The 15,750-nt window shown below is 40.2% G+C and overlaps 1 protein-coding gene across 2 annotated transcripts in view; it reads right to left on the reverse strand.

Annotated features, from left to right (window-relative positions):
• Positions 1-1,952: 1,952 nt before the first annotated feature.
• ctdspla (CTD (carboxy-terminal domain, RNA polymerase II, polypeptide A) small phosphatase-like a) overlaps positions 1,953-15,750 on the reverse strand; it is a 38,543-nt gene continuing 24,745 nt past the window's right edge. The window contains exons 4-8 of one of the 2 annotated variants that reach the window (XM_074693853.1): positions 13,860-13,961; positions 6,196-6,252; positions 3,733-3,825; positions 3,460-3,645; positions 1,953-3,092 (exon numbers count right to left, since the gene is read on the reverse strand). In XM_074693853.1, the coding sequence (XP_074549954.1) occupies positions 2,967-3,092; positions 3,460-3,645; positions 3,733-3,825; positions 6,196-6,252; positions 13,860-13,961 (564 nt within the window). In that variant the 3' untranslated portion in view covers positions 1,953-2,966. The remainder of the gene's footprint in view (positions 3,093-3,459; positions 3,646-3,732; positions 3,826-6,195; positions 6,253-13,859; positions 13,962-15,750) is intronic. The other variant, XM_074693854.1, reaches the window with a different exon arrangement.

Genomic DNA, 15,750 nt, shown 5'->3' on the forward strand with positions numbered 1-15,750 from the left:
GAAAAGTGGGAAATTAAGGGGGGTGAAAAACAGGCTTGAACAATAGGCTCTGTAATGCCTAATCCACTGCAGCAGTTAAGGTGGCTGCTACGTAAGCGGAAGCTAAAAGTTCACATCAAGATATCACATGAAGCTTAGCGCCTCTTGGTTGCTCATTAACCAGTTAGTATCCATAAGGATCAGTCAGTGGTGTCTTCTTTTGAAAGTATGATAAAAAAAGTGTATTCCAATTCAAACTCTATATTTAGTGGCACAAAACATGACTTATACAGCATAAAGCTGCATAAAGTGCAGGGTTAAGTTGTTTGGATGCACTTTCTGACACTTTTGTTAATAAGCTTTTCTTATCTGGACATACACCAAGGTCATTCCAGTTTCTTTCTTTGTAATTATTTGAATTTGGAATTTATAAAGAGCAAAACGCTAAAAATAAGTGCCATAAAAATCAAGCACTCAGCACTCCAAGGTTATCTGTTCACGCTAGTTCACGGTCCCTCTCACACCACATAAACACATTTGCATACAGCTATTTAAAAAAAATTAAACATTTGATTTCCTGTTTCTGTTTCTTTGGTAAGGTATTTGTAACACTGCAAAATTTACAAAATTGTAACTTGAGTGTGAGGCATTGCAGTGAAGAACCAACAGGCTGCTTTAAAAAAAAGGAAACAACACAGAAAGGCACAGAAATGTGAAATTTACAGATTTGTCATGGTTTTGCAGCCCACTGTTAGTGTAGAGGTTAAGCCTAGGTAAAAGTATGACATACTTTTGAGATGAAGGAAAAAGTAATTTGAGCACCCAGCCAGCCAGTGCCTTTTAGTGAAAGCGCAAACAGAGTCTGTTATTTGCAACCTCAGTTAACTCTCAGTGTGCTCCAGTGAGTTTGTCCCATAGTCTGTTGGATAAATGGATGTAGTCTGTGATGCCATTCGTCTGTTTATGAAACAGAGTTTGGAGGAAAATCTTTGGCAGGGGTCATATTGGAAATGGGGCAGGCTTTGAGCAGGAAACTAGCCTGTCAATTGGCTGATCTGTGCCTCTGATTGGGCAAACTCATCATCTTATTATTGTCTAAACTACCAAGTTACAAAAATTTACCCTGCTCCCTGCCTGTACCAGGCTGTAAACATTTTTTTGGCTGTGAAAATGTCTTTTTTTATTGGGTTTGATGTGTACGTGGTTTCCCATACTTCCAGAGCCAGCCCCTAGTGGACAGTTGATGAACTGCATGTTTTGGCACTATCGCATTGCCTCATATTTTTAGACTGGTGGTTGCTGAATTGCCAAGCTAGATCGACATGTATCATGCTGAAGACCAATGGATTACCTGAGCTGTTTGTCATAATTTCTTGCTTTTATTTTAAAAGTTTTGAAATTTGGTGAAAGGTCCTTCTTTCCACCTGGCAGTACATTGCAAAATGAGCTTGCAAAAGGTGGAAAGGGGCTGGATTGTTTTTACTAAGTCTTGCCATAACTCCAGGCCACCTCTAGGGGTCACACCCCCAAGTTTGGGAGTCACTGGCTACAACAACTTCAAAAACTAAAATAAGGAAATTTAACAAAATAATTTACAGTGAAGTGAATTAATCAAAAATGATTTTAAGTCTCAGTAAAAACCTGTGACCAAAATGCCCCCAATTTGTTCTTTACTAAAGTTTTTTTTTCATATCCATCAGAGAGCGGAGGGATTTTGTATGTGAAGTCATGTTCAAAAAATTCTTGTTCAGTTTCATTTCAATATTTGTGTTTTTTTGTTCTTTGTTTTGGTCTCCACCAACTCAATGCAATTGGATTTAAATGCTACATTGTTTACCACCAGGGGATGGACCAAAAACTATTTTTTTGCACATATTTAAGTTAATTCCACTCTGATGTAAACGTATGTCAAAGACTTCAAAGGTAAATCAAGTCACTAAACCATGACACAAATGGACAGTGTGCAAACCTGCAACTTTAATAATGTTGTACAGTACAATTTCAACAGCAGTCTTTACAATGCACCCAACCCCATTACCCCCAATAAATATATTTTTATGTAATCTAGGCTAATCTTTATATTTTCTTCAAAAGTTGAACATTTATTGGTGGACAGTGATGTCATCACAAAGGTTTCTTTTTTGTTTTCAATAATAAAGTGGGTTCAATGTCTTAAGGGTTTTCAATTTACAGCCACTGTCAAAAATCAAATGACAGCATTCAGTCACAAATCACATTGAATTGTAAAAATCTTTGGTAGGTTTAACAATTCAATGCAACCAAACTCAAAACTGAAAGAATCACCCAGGTCCAACAGGCTCGTAATGATACTTCTCTTGGTTTATATCACAATGACCAAAGAGACTTGTTTTTAACTTTAGTTTCAGGGTTTAGTTCAGACGCTTTTGGAGATTAGAGTAATTATGCAGCATTAAAATGCGCACCCCATAACCCGACACAACAAAATCAGCACAGTAATGAAGGCACTTCATTCTGTAAGAGAAGGTAAATCACAGTTGTTTGAACGAAAGGTCAGACGAGAAACGACAGCCTGCATAGCACAACTCGACACAAAAAAAAACAAAAGGTCACTCGCTCTCCAGAAAGAAACTTTTCCTTCTATTTGTCATTTTTGGTAACTAAAATATTACTCGGTAGAATAGTAAAACCTCCTTTCTCTGATAGAAAAATTACTTTATGTATGTCTTGCTCTTAGAAACATATAGTATATACATACAGTAATATAATCTTTTGTCAGTAGGAGTCCTATACAAACAGTCCAAGAACGCAGAGATCATTTACTGTCTCTAGTCTTCATCATGAGCGGAACGATTGCCTGAAGTCCCCAAATCGAGGGCCACACTGACTCCTGGTCTGGTCGGAGGTCGGGAGCAGGGCTGCGGGGCCTGTGGCAGCGAGGTGTGGCCTCTGTGCAGCTGTGGAAGTTTTGGGGTGGGGCAGGAAGGACCGGCTGCAGCTGCCGTCTGCTACCTGTTCCTCAGGCTCTGCAACAGGCTGTAAACGTCCTCCTCCTTACTCAGGCCCTCGAACATCGGAATCAGGTCCAGCAGCTCCGTGTCGGTCATGTCATCAAACCAGGACTGCACTGGGACCTTGTTGGAGGACAAACGACAGAAAGGAATGTTTTAATGAAGTGAGAAACACGGATGACAGCTGATGCTACAGCGCTGGATTATAGGTGAGGAGATGGTGCGAGTTTCGTATAAATAATTAATGTGGGAAATGCATCAAAGGCTTGAAGAGAGGCAGCGGAGGAGAGAGCTCATAAAATCGGGAACACAGCCTCTGGCTCAGTGCTGCTTTAAAGTCAACAGCACAGATTTAACTAACAACGTCTCACAGATACAGTTTTACCATCGCCATGTTGCTAACTTTATCACCAAGTTCTTTTTGTAAACTTTGACCCATTTTCATCAGGGTTTCGGAGGTCTATTTGGAGTCATTCTGCTGCTGACTTACTGCGTTCTCAGGGTGGAAGATATAGGAGGCAGGTGAGTTGTCTATGATGATGACTTTACTGAGCTCTCGGCCCAGCCGGCTGAGGTCTTTGACGTAGTTTCCTCTGTGGAAAACACAGGATTCCCTGAAGAGCCGGGCACGAAACACCCCCCACTGGTCCAGCAGGTCTGCCACAGGGTCAGCATACTGAGCACATCAGAAAACATCAGATTAACAAGGTGTGCCAAAAGCAAATGTGACTTAGTTGTCTTAGTGCTGATATGTGAACCGAACCTTGGCTAAGCTAGCTGTGAAGAGTACACATTCAAAGAGCTCCCCCATCTTCTGGAGGAACTCATCCACATGAGGCCTCTTCAGTACGTACACCTGAAAGTTGAAACACACAAAAACACACCTTTTAAGACCATTTTTATATCTTTAGTATTACTATCACTTCACATCATTTGTATCACTCACAGTTTGTATGAATCTCAGATTATCAACAAGTTTCTGAGATAGAAACATCAGACAAAGGCTATATCTGTGCACTGTATTGGGTGCCCCCCCCAATAGCAAGCACAATACCCTTTTTAAGCTAATGGGTTATTAAAGGTCCCATATTATGCAAATAGAAATATTATATTATTAAGTCTTTTTAGTGAAATTTGTGGGTCTCTGGCTTTCCTCCCAGCCCACAAAATGTGATATTTAATGACAAAACCTGTGCGTGGTAGTACCTGTGAATGTAAAATCCTGACCTAAAACAAGCTGTTTGGATTTTGGGGATTTGCTGGAGGAGAATGCCAAAGTTGAAAAGCCATCACTGCTTTGTTTTTGGCTGTAAACAGCCATATTGTTCCATGCACAAGCTTCCCATCTTGGAAGAAGACAAGACTAAGTGGCTAGAGTTCATTTATCAAGGAAATGTGCCAGCTACACTCAATAAAACTGTGCATGTGTGTGCTAGTCACTTCACGGCCGACTGCTTTACCAACTTTGGACAGTACAACAGAGGGCTAGCGAATACACTGGTCCTCGATCCAGGCGCATTACCAACCATCTGCCAACAAACCTCAGACCCTGGAAATGTGAGTATTTTAAATGCTGTGTGCTGTGGAGCAGATGTAAGAGCTTTTCCTCAGTGTCCCCCCTGTCTCTGTGTTAGCTCCAGGATGCTAACTTTAGTTGCAGCCAGCCTGTTGTTTTAGCCTGTAACTTTACAGTAAACGAGCTTCGCTGTTTTCTAAACATTGTGCACTTGGAGCTCTTGGCGCCGCTCTTATTGACACGGAGGAGTAGGGTGGTATCAGTGGTGGCTCATTTACATATGAAGGTCACGCCCACTAAATCAGAGCGTTCTGAACAGAGGGGCTATGAGAGCTTGGAAACAATGCTGCTGTGCTTGATTTATTGGCTTTTTGGACCAAAACATGTTACTACTATTTCATGATGACATCAATGATCCATATTAAACTGCAGAAAAGGAGCATAATATGGGACCTTTAACTCTATTCTGGGGGGGCTATATAATGGTAGGGAAACAAATGTTTTTTTAGCTGTAAATAATGTTAAGCTACTAAGGGACAGAATAAAGCCTTCAAAAAGCACAATACCCTCTCTTTAAGCTAATGGGTTATTAAGCTGTTGCACAGCATCGTGCACTTTCAGGTCTAAAATATTATTTGTCTTTTCAGTCTAGAAGCAGGTGGATTCATACAATTTGCTGAACTGAAGTACAGGGGTATACCGCTCTCTAGAAGAAAAAAAAAACATTTGATGTTGGAGAAAAGTGGCAACTGTGTGAATTTGTTGACCTGTTTGTGTCATTGCAAGGATAATGGGAGACTGTGAGGGAACAAACACAGCTGCAGTTGATTTAGTCTCTAATTTTTTCAAAGTGAATCTAAACCTTTATTTTATCATGGATTGTATTTTTTTTTATCAAACATGTCTGAACCAAAGAGCTGCTCAGTTTCTCACATAAAAAGGAATTTTACGAGTGTGACGCTAATAACAGACTTGTCTTGCATTGACCTGGGGAAGTGATCACAATTGGAAATTTTGAACCAAATCTGGGAGTGTGGGTGTTCTTATGCAAACAGATGTTATTAAACGCTTTCAGATTTCAGGCTTTTTTGCATCCCTTCACCCAACAGCATTCCTTTGTGATCAAACCTTCCCTTTCTGCTCATCTTCATCCTCTACAGCAGGTCTCTGAGGGTCAGTCACTGCCACCAAGTGCAAGTAATCAAGCATAGGCCAAGACGGATACAGAAAGCCTATCCTGGATTACTTGAACCTGGTCACAGCTGTAGAAAGTCTGTTGCTGCTGCTGCTGCTTCAAACTGGAATCAAAACATTTAACTTAAACACGCTGCAAAATAAAAGAACAACATTTCTGGTCACAAAAACAAGCGTTAACAATCTCCTGTTTCCTTTTTTCTGTTGTCTCTGAAGAGTGAGGCATCTCTTCTGACAAGCAGTCAAGAGTGTGTTCCACATACTTTGTGCCATTTGTTTACTTGATGACTCAGTGGTATTGTGGCTCCTCTATCTTTACAGCGAGAAAAATCAGGGAATAAATAGTAAGCATTGTATTCAGGGAGGAGTGTATGAGCTGTCTCCCTTTGGCAAAGTTGGGATATAAGAGAATAAAAAATGATAAAAGAAAAAAACTGAGTCAAGGCATGTGAAGGAAATCATATATGACATTTAATTCAACTCTTGAGGAAGTCTTTCATAACACCGAAAGTGTACCTGATGAACTGTCCCATCAATCTCCACTGGAACGATGAAGTCTGCATTGCTGATAGGCTGCAGAGAAACAAGAAACACAGAGAAGATGCAAAGTTTAGGTTGTTGTTTTGCTCAAAATAGGGCAGTGACGTGACATCACGTACCAACATTTCCTGTTGGAGTAAAAAATGGTAAAACACTCCTGCAAGGTTCCCCAGGCAATTTTGGAAGTCTTTAAGCATAATGTGGCTCCCTCTGCTCCTCTGCTCTGTAACTGAGTGTTAAGTAAAACTCAGAAGTGAGACTCTGGGGAGGAAGCTGGGAGACGAATAAGGTGACAGACTTGAACACGAAAAGGAGGAGCGCCCCCGTTTTTTTCTCAGCATGACTTGTGTCATTTTTGGAAAGGAAGAGAGAGGAAAGGAGAGGTGCAGGAAGTAGAGGAAGATAGATACCGAAAGGGTTGTGGGTGGAAGACAAGCAGAGGGCGTAAAGGCAAGGATGAAAGGATTAGGTGGGAGGCACAGCGGTGTCATTTTGGAGAAGGAGCGAAAGAAGAATAGGTGACACAGATACAGAAGTGCTCCTGTGAGTTTTGAAAGGTTTTCGCCTGGCACTTGTTTGAGGAGTTTGTTGTACTAACAGAAAAGAATGAGGGATTAGAAGAAGAATCATTGTATCGGCTGAAGAGACTGTAATTCATCCATAAATATTTAACATGCAGATACATCTGCAACAACTATACTCTGTGACATAGGTGTATGGCTGAGAGGGTGCCCTATGTTGGGTTAGGTTCTCATTAACCACTACAGTTGAGCTTCAAATACTTTGAGTTTACTTCTATATATTTCGGGAACGTTACATACAACGACATACACACAACTCAAGCTTAACTGGAACTACTTTCCTCTCCACTTGCGCAGTAATACAATAGGCGAGATAAACACAACACAACACCCTACACCTGCAGTTAGAGTTTAATTAACAACTAAAAAAAACATAGACCGTATAAAACATAGACGAAGCATCTGCCAACCCGATGACGCAGCCACATTCGCTATGACACCGGCTGTGAGTTTTTTCTTCAAGCTGCTGCAGGGCGCCCGGTGGTCACGTGACCTGAGCTGTGCCTCTGATCGGAAAACCAAACAATCCCGATAACCTCTAAACCGCACAGATAAGAAAAAAATTTAAATCAACATTTTAGACTCAAGCCGTTTTTTTAACCAGGCTGTAAAATATGCTTTTTAATGCCGTACAAGTCCGATTATATGGCTGCTGTATTTAACCCATAGGCTTCATTTTTACTGACCAGATGTTGCCCCCTTGTAAAAAACACTGGCAACTGGTAAAAAAAAAATAATTATAGTATTAATAACATTCTTTTTTAAACAAGGAGGAGAAGCCTTGTGTAAATAATTTCTATACAAACAAGTAGAGCTGCAACAACGAATCAATAAAATTGATGAAAATCAATTAGTAAAAGCGTCAACAACATTTTTCCACAATTGATGCACTGTGCTGCGTCATTACTGTATTAGTTTGTCTTCAGTTAATTTGTCTTTTTTCTTTTTGTTGGATTATTTAGGGGATGGCAACTAGCTGAAGGTGCATTACCGCCACCTACTTGACTAGAGTATAGTTTACCTGGACTGCGGGGCTGTATGTGTCACCTGTAAACAGATCAGCTTGAGAGGAGAAGCCGAGCCAGCAGGAGAGGGAAACAATTAAATGCGCGAATAGTGGAAGAGCCGGGGAGCTCAACAACAAGGCAAGTAGCTACATAATCCCACATACACTCCTTTTATATCTTGTGAAATGCATGGATCTGTCTTTGAGAACTCGTTTTGTCTTTTTATTACACTGTCACCCTGTTGAGAACCACTAGGAGTTCATAAACCAACGTTAGCAATAGTGTTAGCTGCTACAGATAGTGGTAGGGTAGAGGGGTGTGCTGTCTGACCTGCAGGTGAAAAGACTGAGGACACATTTTTTATTTGACTTAATCTGACGACATAACAATATATTTTCTGTTATTCTGCCCATACTATTTATTCCTTAAGTGACAATACGCTCATGTCATTTGTTATACTTAATAAATTTAGCATCTGGTCAGCTTAAACTGTGTTCATATACATTGTCTCTCTTTGTATATATCATTAAGCAAACAATAGTCATCAATTAAAATAACAACGCATGTTTGCTTTTGCGAATTTTACTATTATGCATGCTCACCTGTTTTTTTTCTAATTCATCGATTAACCGTAAATATAAAAATAAAATAATTGTAGTTGCAGCCCTACTAACAAGTAACAAAAAATCCTGCAGACCCTTTGTTTAAGCTTCTGCCAAGTGGTAAGACTTAAACATCAAATGGTTTTAGAGCAGAATTCTTCAAGAAATTAAAAGAACATTTTCTGAATGTTTTAGGAAACATGAGTGAAAGGAACCCTTTTCGTTCTCACCGGCAACTATTTCACTTATGCTAAAGAAAGACGATGGTGGGGTCTCACTAACTGATATCTCTTCTTGATGAAGATGCAACATTTTTTTTTAGCAAAAGTGCAAAAAAAACCTCTGCAATACATAATGCCAATAATTACTCCTGAAGACCAAAAAGGCTTTGGTGAAGAATGTCATTCTTTTTCCCATATGTGCAGCCTTCTCAATATAATCTACACTTCACATTCCACACTAGCTCCAGAGGCCGTCATTGCATTAGACGCCAAAAAGGCCTTTGACCGGATTGAATAGGGGTATTTATTCACAGTCCCTAAAAAATTTGGTCTTGCAATAAAAACTTCCCCTGGATTGGACTTTTATATTCATCACAGAGAGCAAATGTATCCAGAGGCATATACCAAGGACGCCGACTGTCATCTTTCCTCTCTGTGATCGTGTGTGAAGAATTAACTGTTACACTGAAAACATCATTTCTACACAGAGAGGAGACATTGCACCATGTGTCCTTGTATGCAGATAACCTTCTGTTCTACCTAAGTGACCCAGTCATCGATAATATTCAACGTGGAAGTAAACCTGCACTCTGTGGCACAGGTGTATTGCTGCTAGTACACCTGCTCTGAAAGCATTAAAAATGTAAAGCAGGAGAGTCAAAACAAATGTCATCGCCAGCGTGTCTAATCAGTGAGGATTAAAGGGAGCCGAACTGACCTCCACAAGCACTGCAACTTTTCCTCAGGATGGATATAGAGCTTTACTTTTTCAGCACAACTCCAACATAACTTTAAAAACACACACTACTCGTGTTTATGGGTATTAAGTTCTTTAAATGTCAGTTTCATTATTTTTTTCATTCCTAATTAAATCTACTGTGTGGGCTGTTATCCTGTCCAACATGGATAGAAACTTTAAGAGGACAGTCATGACATTACGTAATTTAACCTTTTACATAATTAATTAAATTTTATGAATTTTTAGGCATTCCTGTTTCCACAAAAGTATTTTAAAATGAATGCTGTAAACCAGCTGTACACAATACACACACTGACACGTGTAAATTCAAAGCCATCTGTCCTCCAACCCAAACCTCCAGCCGTAAATTTCAGTTTTATCCAACAGAGGGGGTGTTTGCTGCAGGAATACTAAACACAGCACTTTGACCTTCCACTCGTCACCTGTGTAATCTGTCCAGTGTGACCATTCTGGTTGTGACAGCAGAACAATGGACAGATTGTGCTACAGATGTTTGGCCTCTGTCTTTGATGATGAGGTAGTCAGCTCACAATCAAAGACTAAACACTCACTTCACAGCAGATGTGAGTGCCTCTAAGAATCAAGTGTGGAATATAATTGAGCTCTGGTTAGTGCACAGGCTACAGACTATTGTGCTGATTTTTAATAACAGTGCCGGTAATTAGCCAAATTAATGACAGGCACAAAGATGCAAAAGAAAACGAGAAAAAAAAAACAGAATCTGGCCCAGCTTTCTCAGAGAGGAAGATGAGAAGACACAGATGGAGGAGGAGATGCAGAGACAGACTTGGCACTTGAATATTGCTCTTTCTGCAGAATCACTGAAATCATCATTTGAAGACTGAACACACAACAGCTGCTCATGCTGCTGCTTCGTAACGGGCAAGGATCGGAAATGTTGGAAATGAAAATGTATGTAACAGAGAAACGAAGGGAAAGCGGTGAAGGATAATGTTTGTTTTTATGGATGACTGCTGAGCCAGCGTCAACAGCTTTGATTTGGTGTGTGTGGGGTAGAATTTTAAATCATAATTATTATGGATTAACATACAGGATAAAACACATAGTGTGGGATGTATTATGTAAAATTTGTCATCAATCTATGCTCTGTGTTTTGTTTGTTTTTTTCTCTGGTGGATTTTCTGCCCTAATTTCAAATTCATACAGTTGAGTTGATATTTTAGAATGAAATCCTGTCCAAAACTTCCCCTCCTTACCTCTCATTTTGTATCAAAAAAAAAAAACTAATAGGATATCCTGCCAAGCTCTGAACGGAATTGAAAATGCTTGGTGTGTCTCTTTCTGTTTGCCTCTCTTCCTCTCCCAACTGATTTTCATTTATTGCATTGCCTGGATCCATTTCATACTGCATACTGATCTCTGCAGTAAATGCATGTTGATGGACTGTGCAACTGGGTTTCATCAAAAGAGGAAGAAAGAGTTCCTGTGAGAGTTCCTGATTTTTTCTTTTAATATAATCTAAGGGAGAAAATAGAACGTTCCAGACTTTTGAAGAACACATCAGGTTTTCTGTGAAATCCAGTCTGGAGTCACTGAAGGCAACAGTACACTACACCGGACACACCCTTGGATAAGTGTGTGTGTGGCCTTGTGCTGCTGGCATGTGACTGTGATGGGTGGGTCCAGTAAAGTGTGTGTGCACATTTTTCTCTTTTGACAGTAGAATTTATCCCTTGCTGTGTAAAAACTGACTTTAAGTGTTTCCCTGACAGTCATTTGAAGGAACACTGTTATTTCGCTCCAGATTAAAACTACAACATGGAAAGATTCTTCAGCCTGTTCACCCAGTTGTGCTAGTTTGTTACACACCACTCTGGCTTCATCATCTGAGCAGGAATTACACTAAGGGGCACAGTTCCTGGCCTGAAATAATCTCAAAGAATATGTCATGGAAGTTTTATGAAAAGGAGGTGATCAACTATGTCTTTAGAGAAGAGAATCAAATACACCTCAAGTTTTAAGCTAGCAGCACAGCTTGCTAAAAGCAACATTGTTACTCTGTCCTCCCAACATTTTACGTCACAAATTGTTGACAACATTTGGGGGGGGACAGTTACTCTGACACAGAGTACAGTTTGTAACTGTAAAAATTATCATTTTTTTTTATATCATAAGGTTTACCAAAGTGCTAATCTGCTCCTACTGCCTCCATAAGTTCACTAACCATTCAAACCCATAAAAAACAATTCTGTTGATAAAATACTGTCAAAGATTAAGTTACATCCATCAGATTTGACTGTTGTTTGTGTTTATTGAGCATCTTCTTCTGTACTAGCTAAGATTGTGAGCAAGATGTGTTTCAAAATCTGAAGGTTACAATGTTAGCATGCATACCTACCAACATTTGACTTTGACAAAATAGGATCCCAACATTTTGTACAGTTAATGCCTGCTAAGATAATCTTTTTCTTCTGTGTTTTATGCTGAAATCTGTGCTTGTCTGTCAAGTTGGGTTAGCAGGTCTGACGTCGCGTAACCTACAAAGTACTTGTCAACAAGCTTTTAACTGGTATCAACATCAAAAACCAGCATAAATCAGGGGTTACAGTGGGACAACAGATTAAAAACTGAGAGACGCCTTCAGAAATCAAGGGCCGCATTTCCACCAAGCAGACCAGTTCGGTTCGTCTCTGTACGGCGCAAATTTTGTGGCATTTCCACTGACTTATCCTGGGACAGATCCCAAAAAATGAGACGAGCCGGCCTACTTTTTTGGGACCCAGACTGAACTGATCTGCTTTCAGAAGGTGGAGCAACACACTGCAGAACGTTGGTTGGTCTAAGAACCGTCACTTAACCCGACAGCGGCAGCATTTCTCCTGGTGGCACACACCAGGAGCTGCTACGGCGTCACGCTATTGTTTAACAGCTGGGGCTTGCGGCATCCAGCTTACACGCCGCCTACCATGAGAGGGCACTGTGGAAACGCAAACGCGATCAGGCTTAACTGTACCAAACCAAGCCAAACCGTACTGAACGACCCGGACTGCTTGGTGGAAACGCGGCTAAAGATACTGGCAGTTATGAGCATGCTCAAATTAACTTTGATTTTAAAGTATTGTTACTGCCTCAGAAAACGATTAGCATGGCTAGAAACTCTTAGACCTATGATAGATAGATAGATAGATAGATAGATAGATAGATAGATAGATAGATAGATAGATAGATAGATAGATAGATAGATAGATAGATAGATAGATAAAATACTTTATTAATTAAGGGAAATTCATGACTTTATTTATCCTCGAAGGGAAATTCATGAAGATATGAAGAGAAGGATTTAGGAGTTTAATAACAACAGCACCACAAGTAAGGAATTAAGTGTCTGGTAGATAATCTCTTTGTTGTATCAGTGCTTCTTGGCGATATATCTTGTAGCGTTGGGTAGCCAGATTATTTTCTTTTAAATGGTGCCATATTTGTAAGGAACATGCATTTGTGGGATGAGCAGCAGAGCTAAGTATGAAAAATTTGCCAAATCCTCTCTGCCATTGCCAAACAGTGTATTCTACTGTTGCTATTGAGGTGCATAACTCAGGTACACCCAGGTGCTAACAGTCAGGTGCCTGATGGAGCATGGGCTCTGCTAAAGTGGTCAGTAGGCGTCTGAATGCCACATTTGACTCATCTGGATCAGGTAACTTCCAGCTAATGCTCTGTAAAACCACTTTGTAGAATTATTTGGAGTAAGCTCTAACCCCAATGTCATTTGTGATGTCAAAAACTACTTGGAAAAAAAAAAAAAAACTTCTTCTTGCTTAACATGAGGTAAAAGATGCAGCACTGTGTATTCTCCTAGCTAATACATGATACATTTTCAGTAAGCCATTCTCCTGGCTGAATATCCTTCGTTCAGCGTAAAACCTTGAACACATAATGTGTTGCAAGGTCTGACACATAAAAGTAATCCTTTTGCTTGATTCTGTAGGTGGACTCTCACAGTGGGAGTCGGTGTTGAAAGGTTTACAGCTCTTAAAAATCTGATGTTGCAGAGCTGCTGCTCCAAAAGAGATGATACAGCAAACAACTGGACAAAAGGATGCTGAAGAATTACCTGATTTACACAGATACAAAGGACACATTGATTAGCATGCTAACACCTTGGTCAGACCTCTGCTTTGCTTTCTTCAGCGGTGACTGATGTAAGCAAAAACACCTGCAGGGATATTTGTTCCTGTCATTATGTTTACATCAGTGACTGACAAAGCTCAGTGGCATATCATAATAATTTCACCATGCCATACTTAACATATTCAGCAGAGAGAATGAATCCTCAGGGTTTATTTTGGTATAATCCCATTATCCCTCCAAGGCCAAGGAAAAAAAAACAGCACAACAAAAGAGAAACGTGTTTGTATCAAAATGTGTACCATGGTGTTTGTGTGTGTGTGTGTGTGTGTGTGTGTGTGTGTGTGTGTGTGTGTGTGTGTTATAGAAAGGTGAAGTACCTTGAATGAGCTGTGTACAAGGGTTTCATCCAGGTCGATCACCACACAGTTCTTGCCGTAGTCTGCTATGCTGACCTCTGGCAGGAGGAACTTGGCTGGAGGCTGCAGAGACAAAACACATCCACGTAAACATCATGCAGATAGTCCAGCACAGGAAATATGTTACACAACACACACACAGAAATATACTGAGAGTGTGATGATAGCTTGGTTTAGACAGTTGGAGGTGAATTTTCAGCTTCTTTGGGTCGACACAGGAGACACACTCTGCGCTGTCCTCAGGATCAGGAGTGAAAACGGAAAACACTTATGTCCTTTGACAAAGCAGGCCTGAGGTTACAGACAGGCAAGGGGCAGATGGTGTGGCTGCAGGGGGCGCACACACACACACACACACACTTAACACATGCACTCACATACACACATACAGTGTAGAAGTGAGGGGCAAAGTCTCTGTTACTCTTTTGTGTGCACACACTCTGGCCCTCATTTATCATCCTTGTGTGGTAAGCGGAGCACATTAGCGTGTAGAAATAAGCCAATAGAGATAGACCGATAAGGATTTTTTGGGGCCGATATGAATACTGGTTATTAGTAGGCAAGGAGGCCTAACTGATATTTGAAGCCGTAATTAATTTGTAGTCAAAGTGAAAGTATTGGCATGAAAATTTTGAACAAAACAAGCTCCAACACTTAACTGCATTAAATGCCTCCAAACACATGTTTATTAAACAGCTTCCAGGCTTAGCAGCGTGTTTTATAAAGTTGAATGAAAACTTATGAAAGTAAATAGCTAAAGTTTTCTACCGTAAGTAAAGTTTCCCAAAATTTCAATGTAACTGCAATAAAACTGGACAGAATTGAGTTTGTGCTGCCTTTACAGGCATGTTTTGCAGTTGAATTAATTTTGTTTGGTTTTACATAACTGATTTTAAATGTTTTGACCATCTAGGGCAGGGGTGGGCGATTAATTTTTACCAGGGACCACATGAGAAACCTGAATTGTGTCAGAGGGCCACCAACTTTCTTCCATTGTAAAATGCCCTGAATTAAATATTAATCAAGTCCCGTACTTGGTCGTTATATTGAAAACTCAAAAACCATCCACCCCTCTCTCTTAGTTGTTTTGATCCAAAGACGCTGCAGGAGACCACAGAGACAGAGATAGATAACTGTGCTGCACTTGTTGATGAGGAGTTTATCAGAGCCTTAGCTGTTTTCTTTCTTTTTTGGTGTTAGCATGACATGTCTTGAGTTAAACTAACATAGCATCCTCCTCAATCAGCAGAGTTTAGAGCAGTGTGAATCATATAGTGAGAAGGCTGACTCTACAATAGACAAACGCTTGTTGTGAAGTTCAATGTGTGATGCTCATGTCTTGTACAGTGCCTTTGATAGATGAAGTGTTAAGACATATGCACTCACCAAAATGTTTAATATTTATACAAGTATATGACCAGGTAAATGCAGTTAATACAAATTCACAAAACTTTCCAAAAATTCACATGAAAAATCTTGTGATATTTCCCTACCAGAATCTAAAAATTCCTGGACCCTCTGGTCACACATCACCTCAAACACAAAGTTTCTCAACACAACTTCATTCTTAATAAAGCTGTTAAAGTGGACATATCGTGCTTGTTTCTCCTTTTCACTTTGCCAGACTAGGATGCCTGTAAAGCATTTCTGCCCTCAGTACAAGTCATTCAGTTCCTTAATTTCCCCACAATAGCGTTCTCAATATCCTCATTTTAGGCCATTCTGAAGATCTCGTTGAAACGCTCTGTTTCAAGAATGACCTCCAGTAAACTCGCAACGTCACAGCCCTTTGTGCTCTGATTGGTCAGTTCTATCAGAGGGGCGGAGGGGGTAGAGCCAGGGGGCGGTTTTT

The sequence above is a fragment of the Halichoeres trimaculatus genome, unplaced genomic scaffold, assembly GCF_033239565.1.
Source record: "Halichoeres trimaculatus isolate MK-OKI-2021-1 unplaced genomic scaffold, fHalTri1.1 fHalTri1_scaffold_18, whole genome shotgun sequence".
Lineage (NCBI taxonomy): Eukaryota > Metazoa > Chordata > Actinopteri > Labriformes > Labridae > Halichoeres > Halichoeres trimaculatus.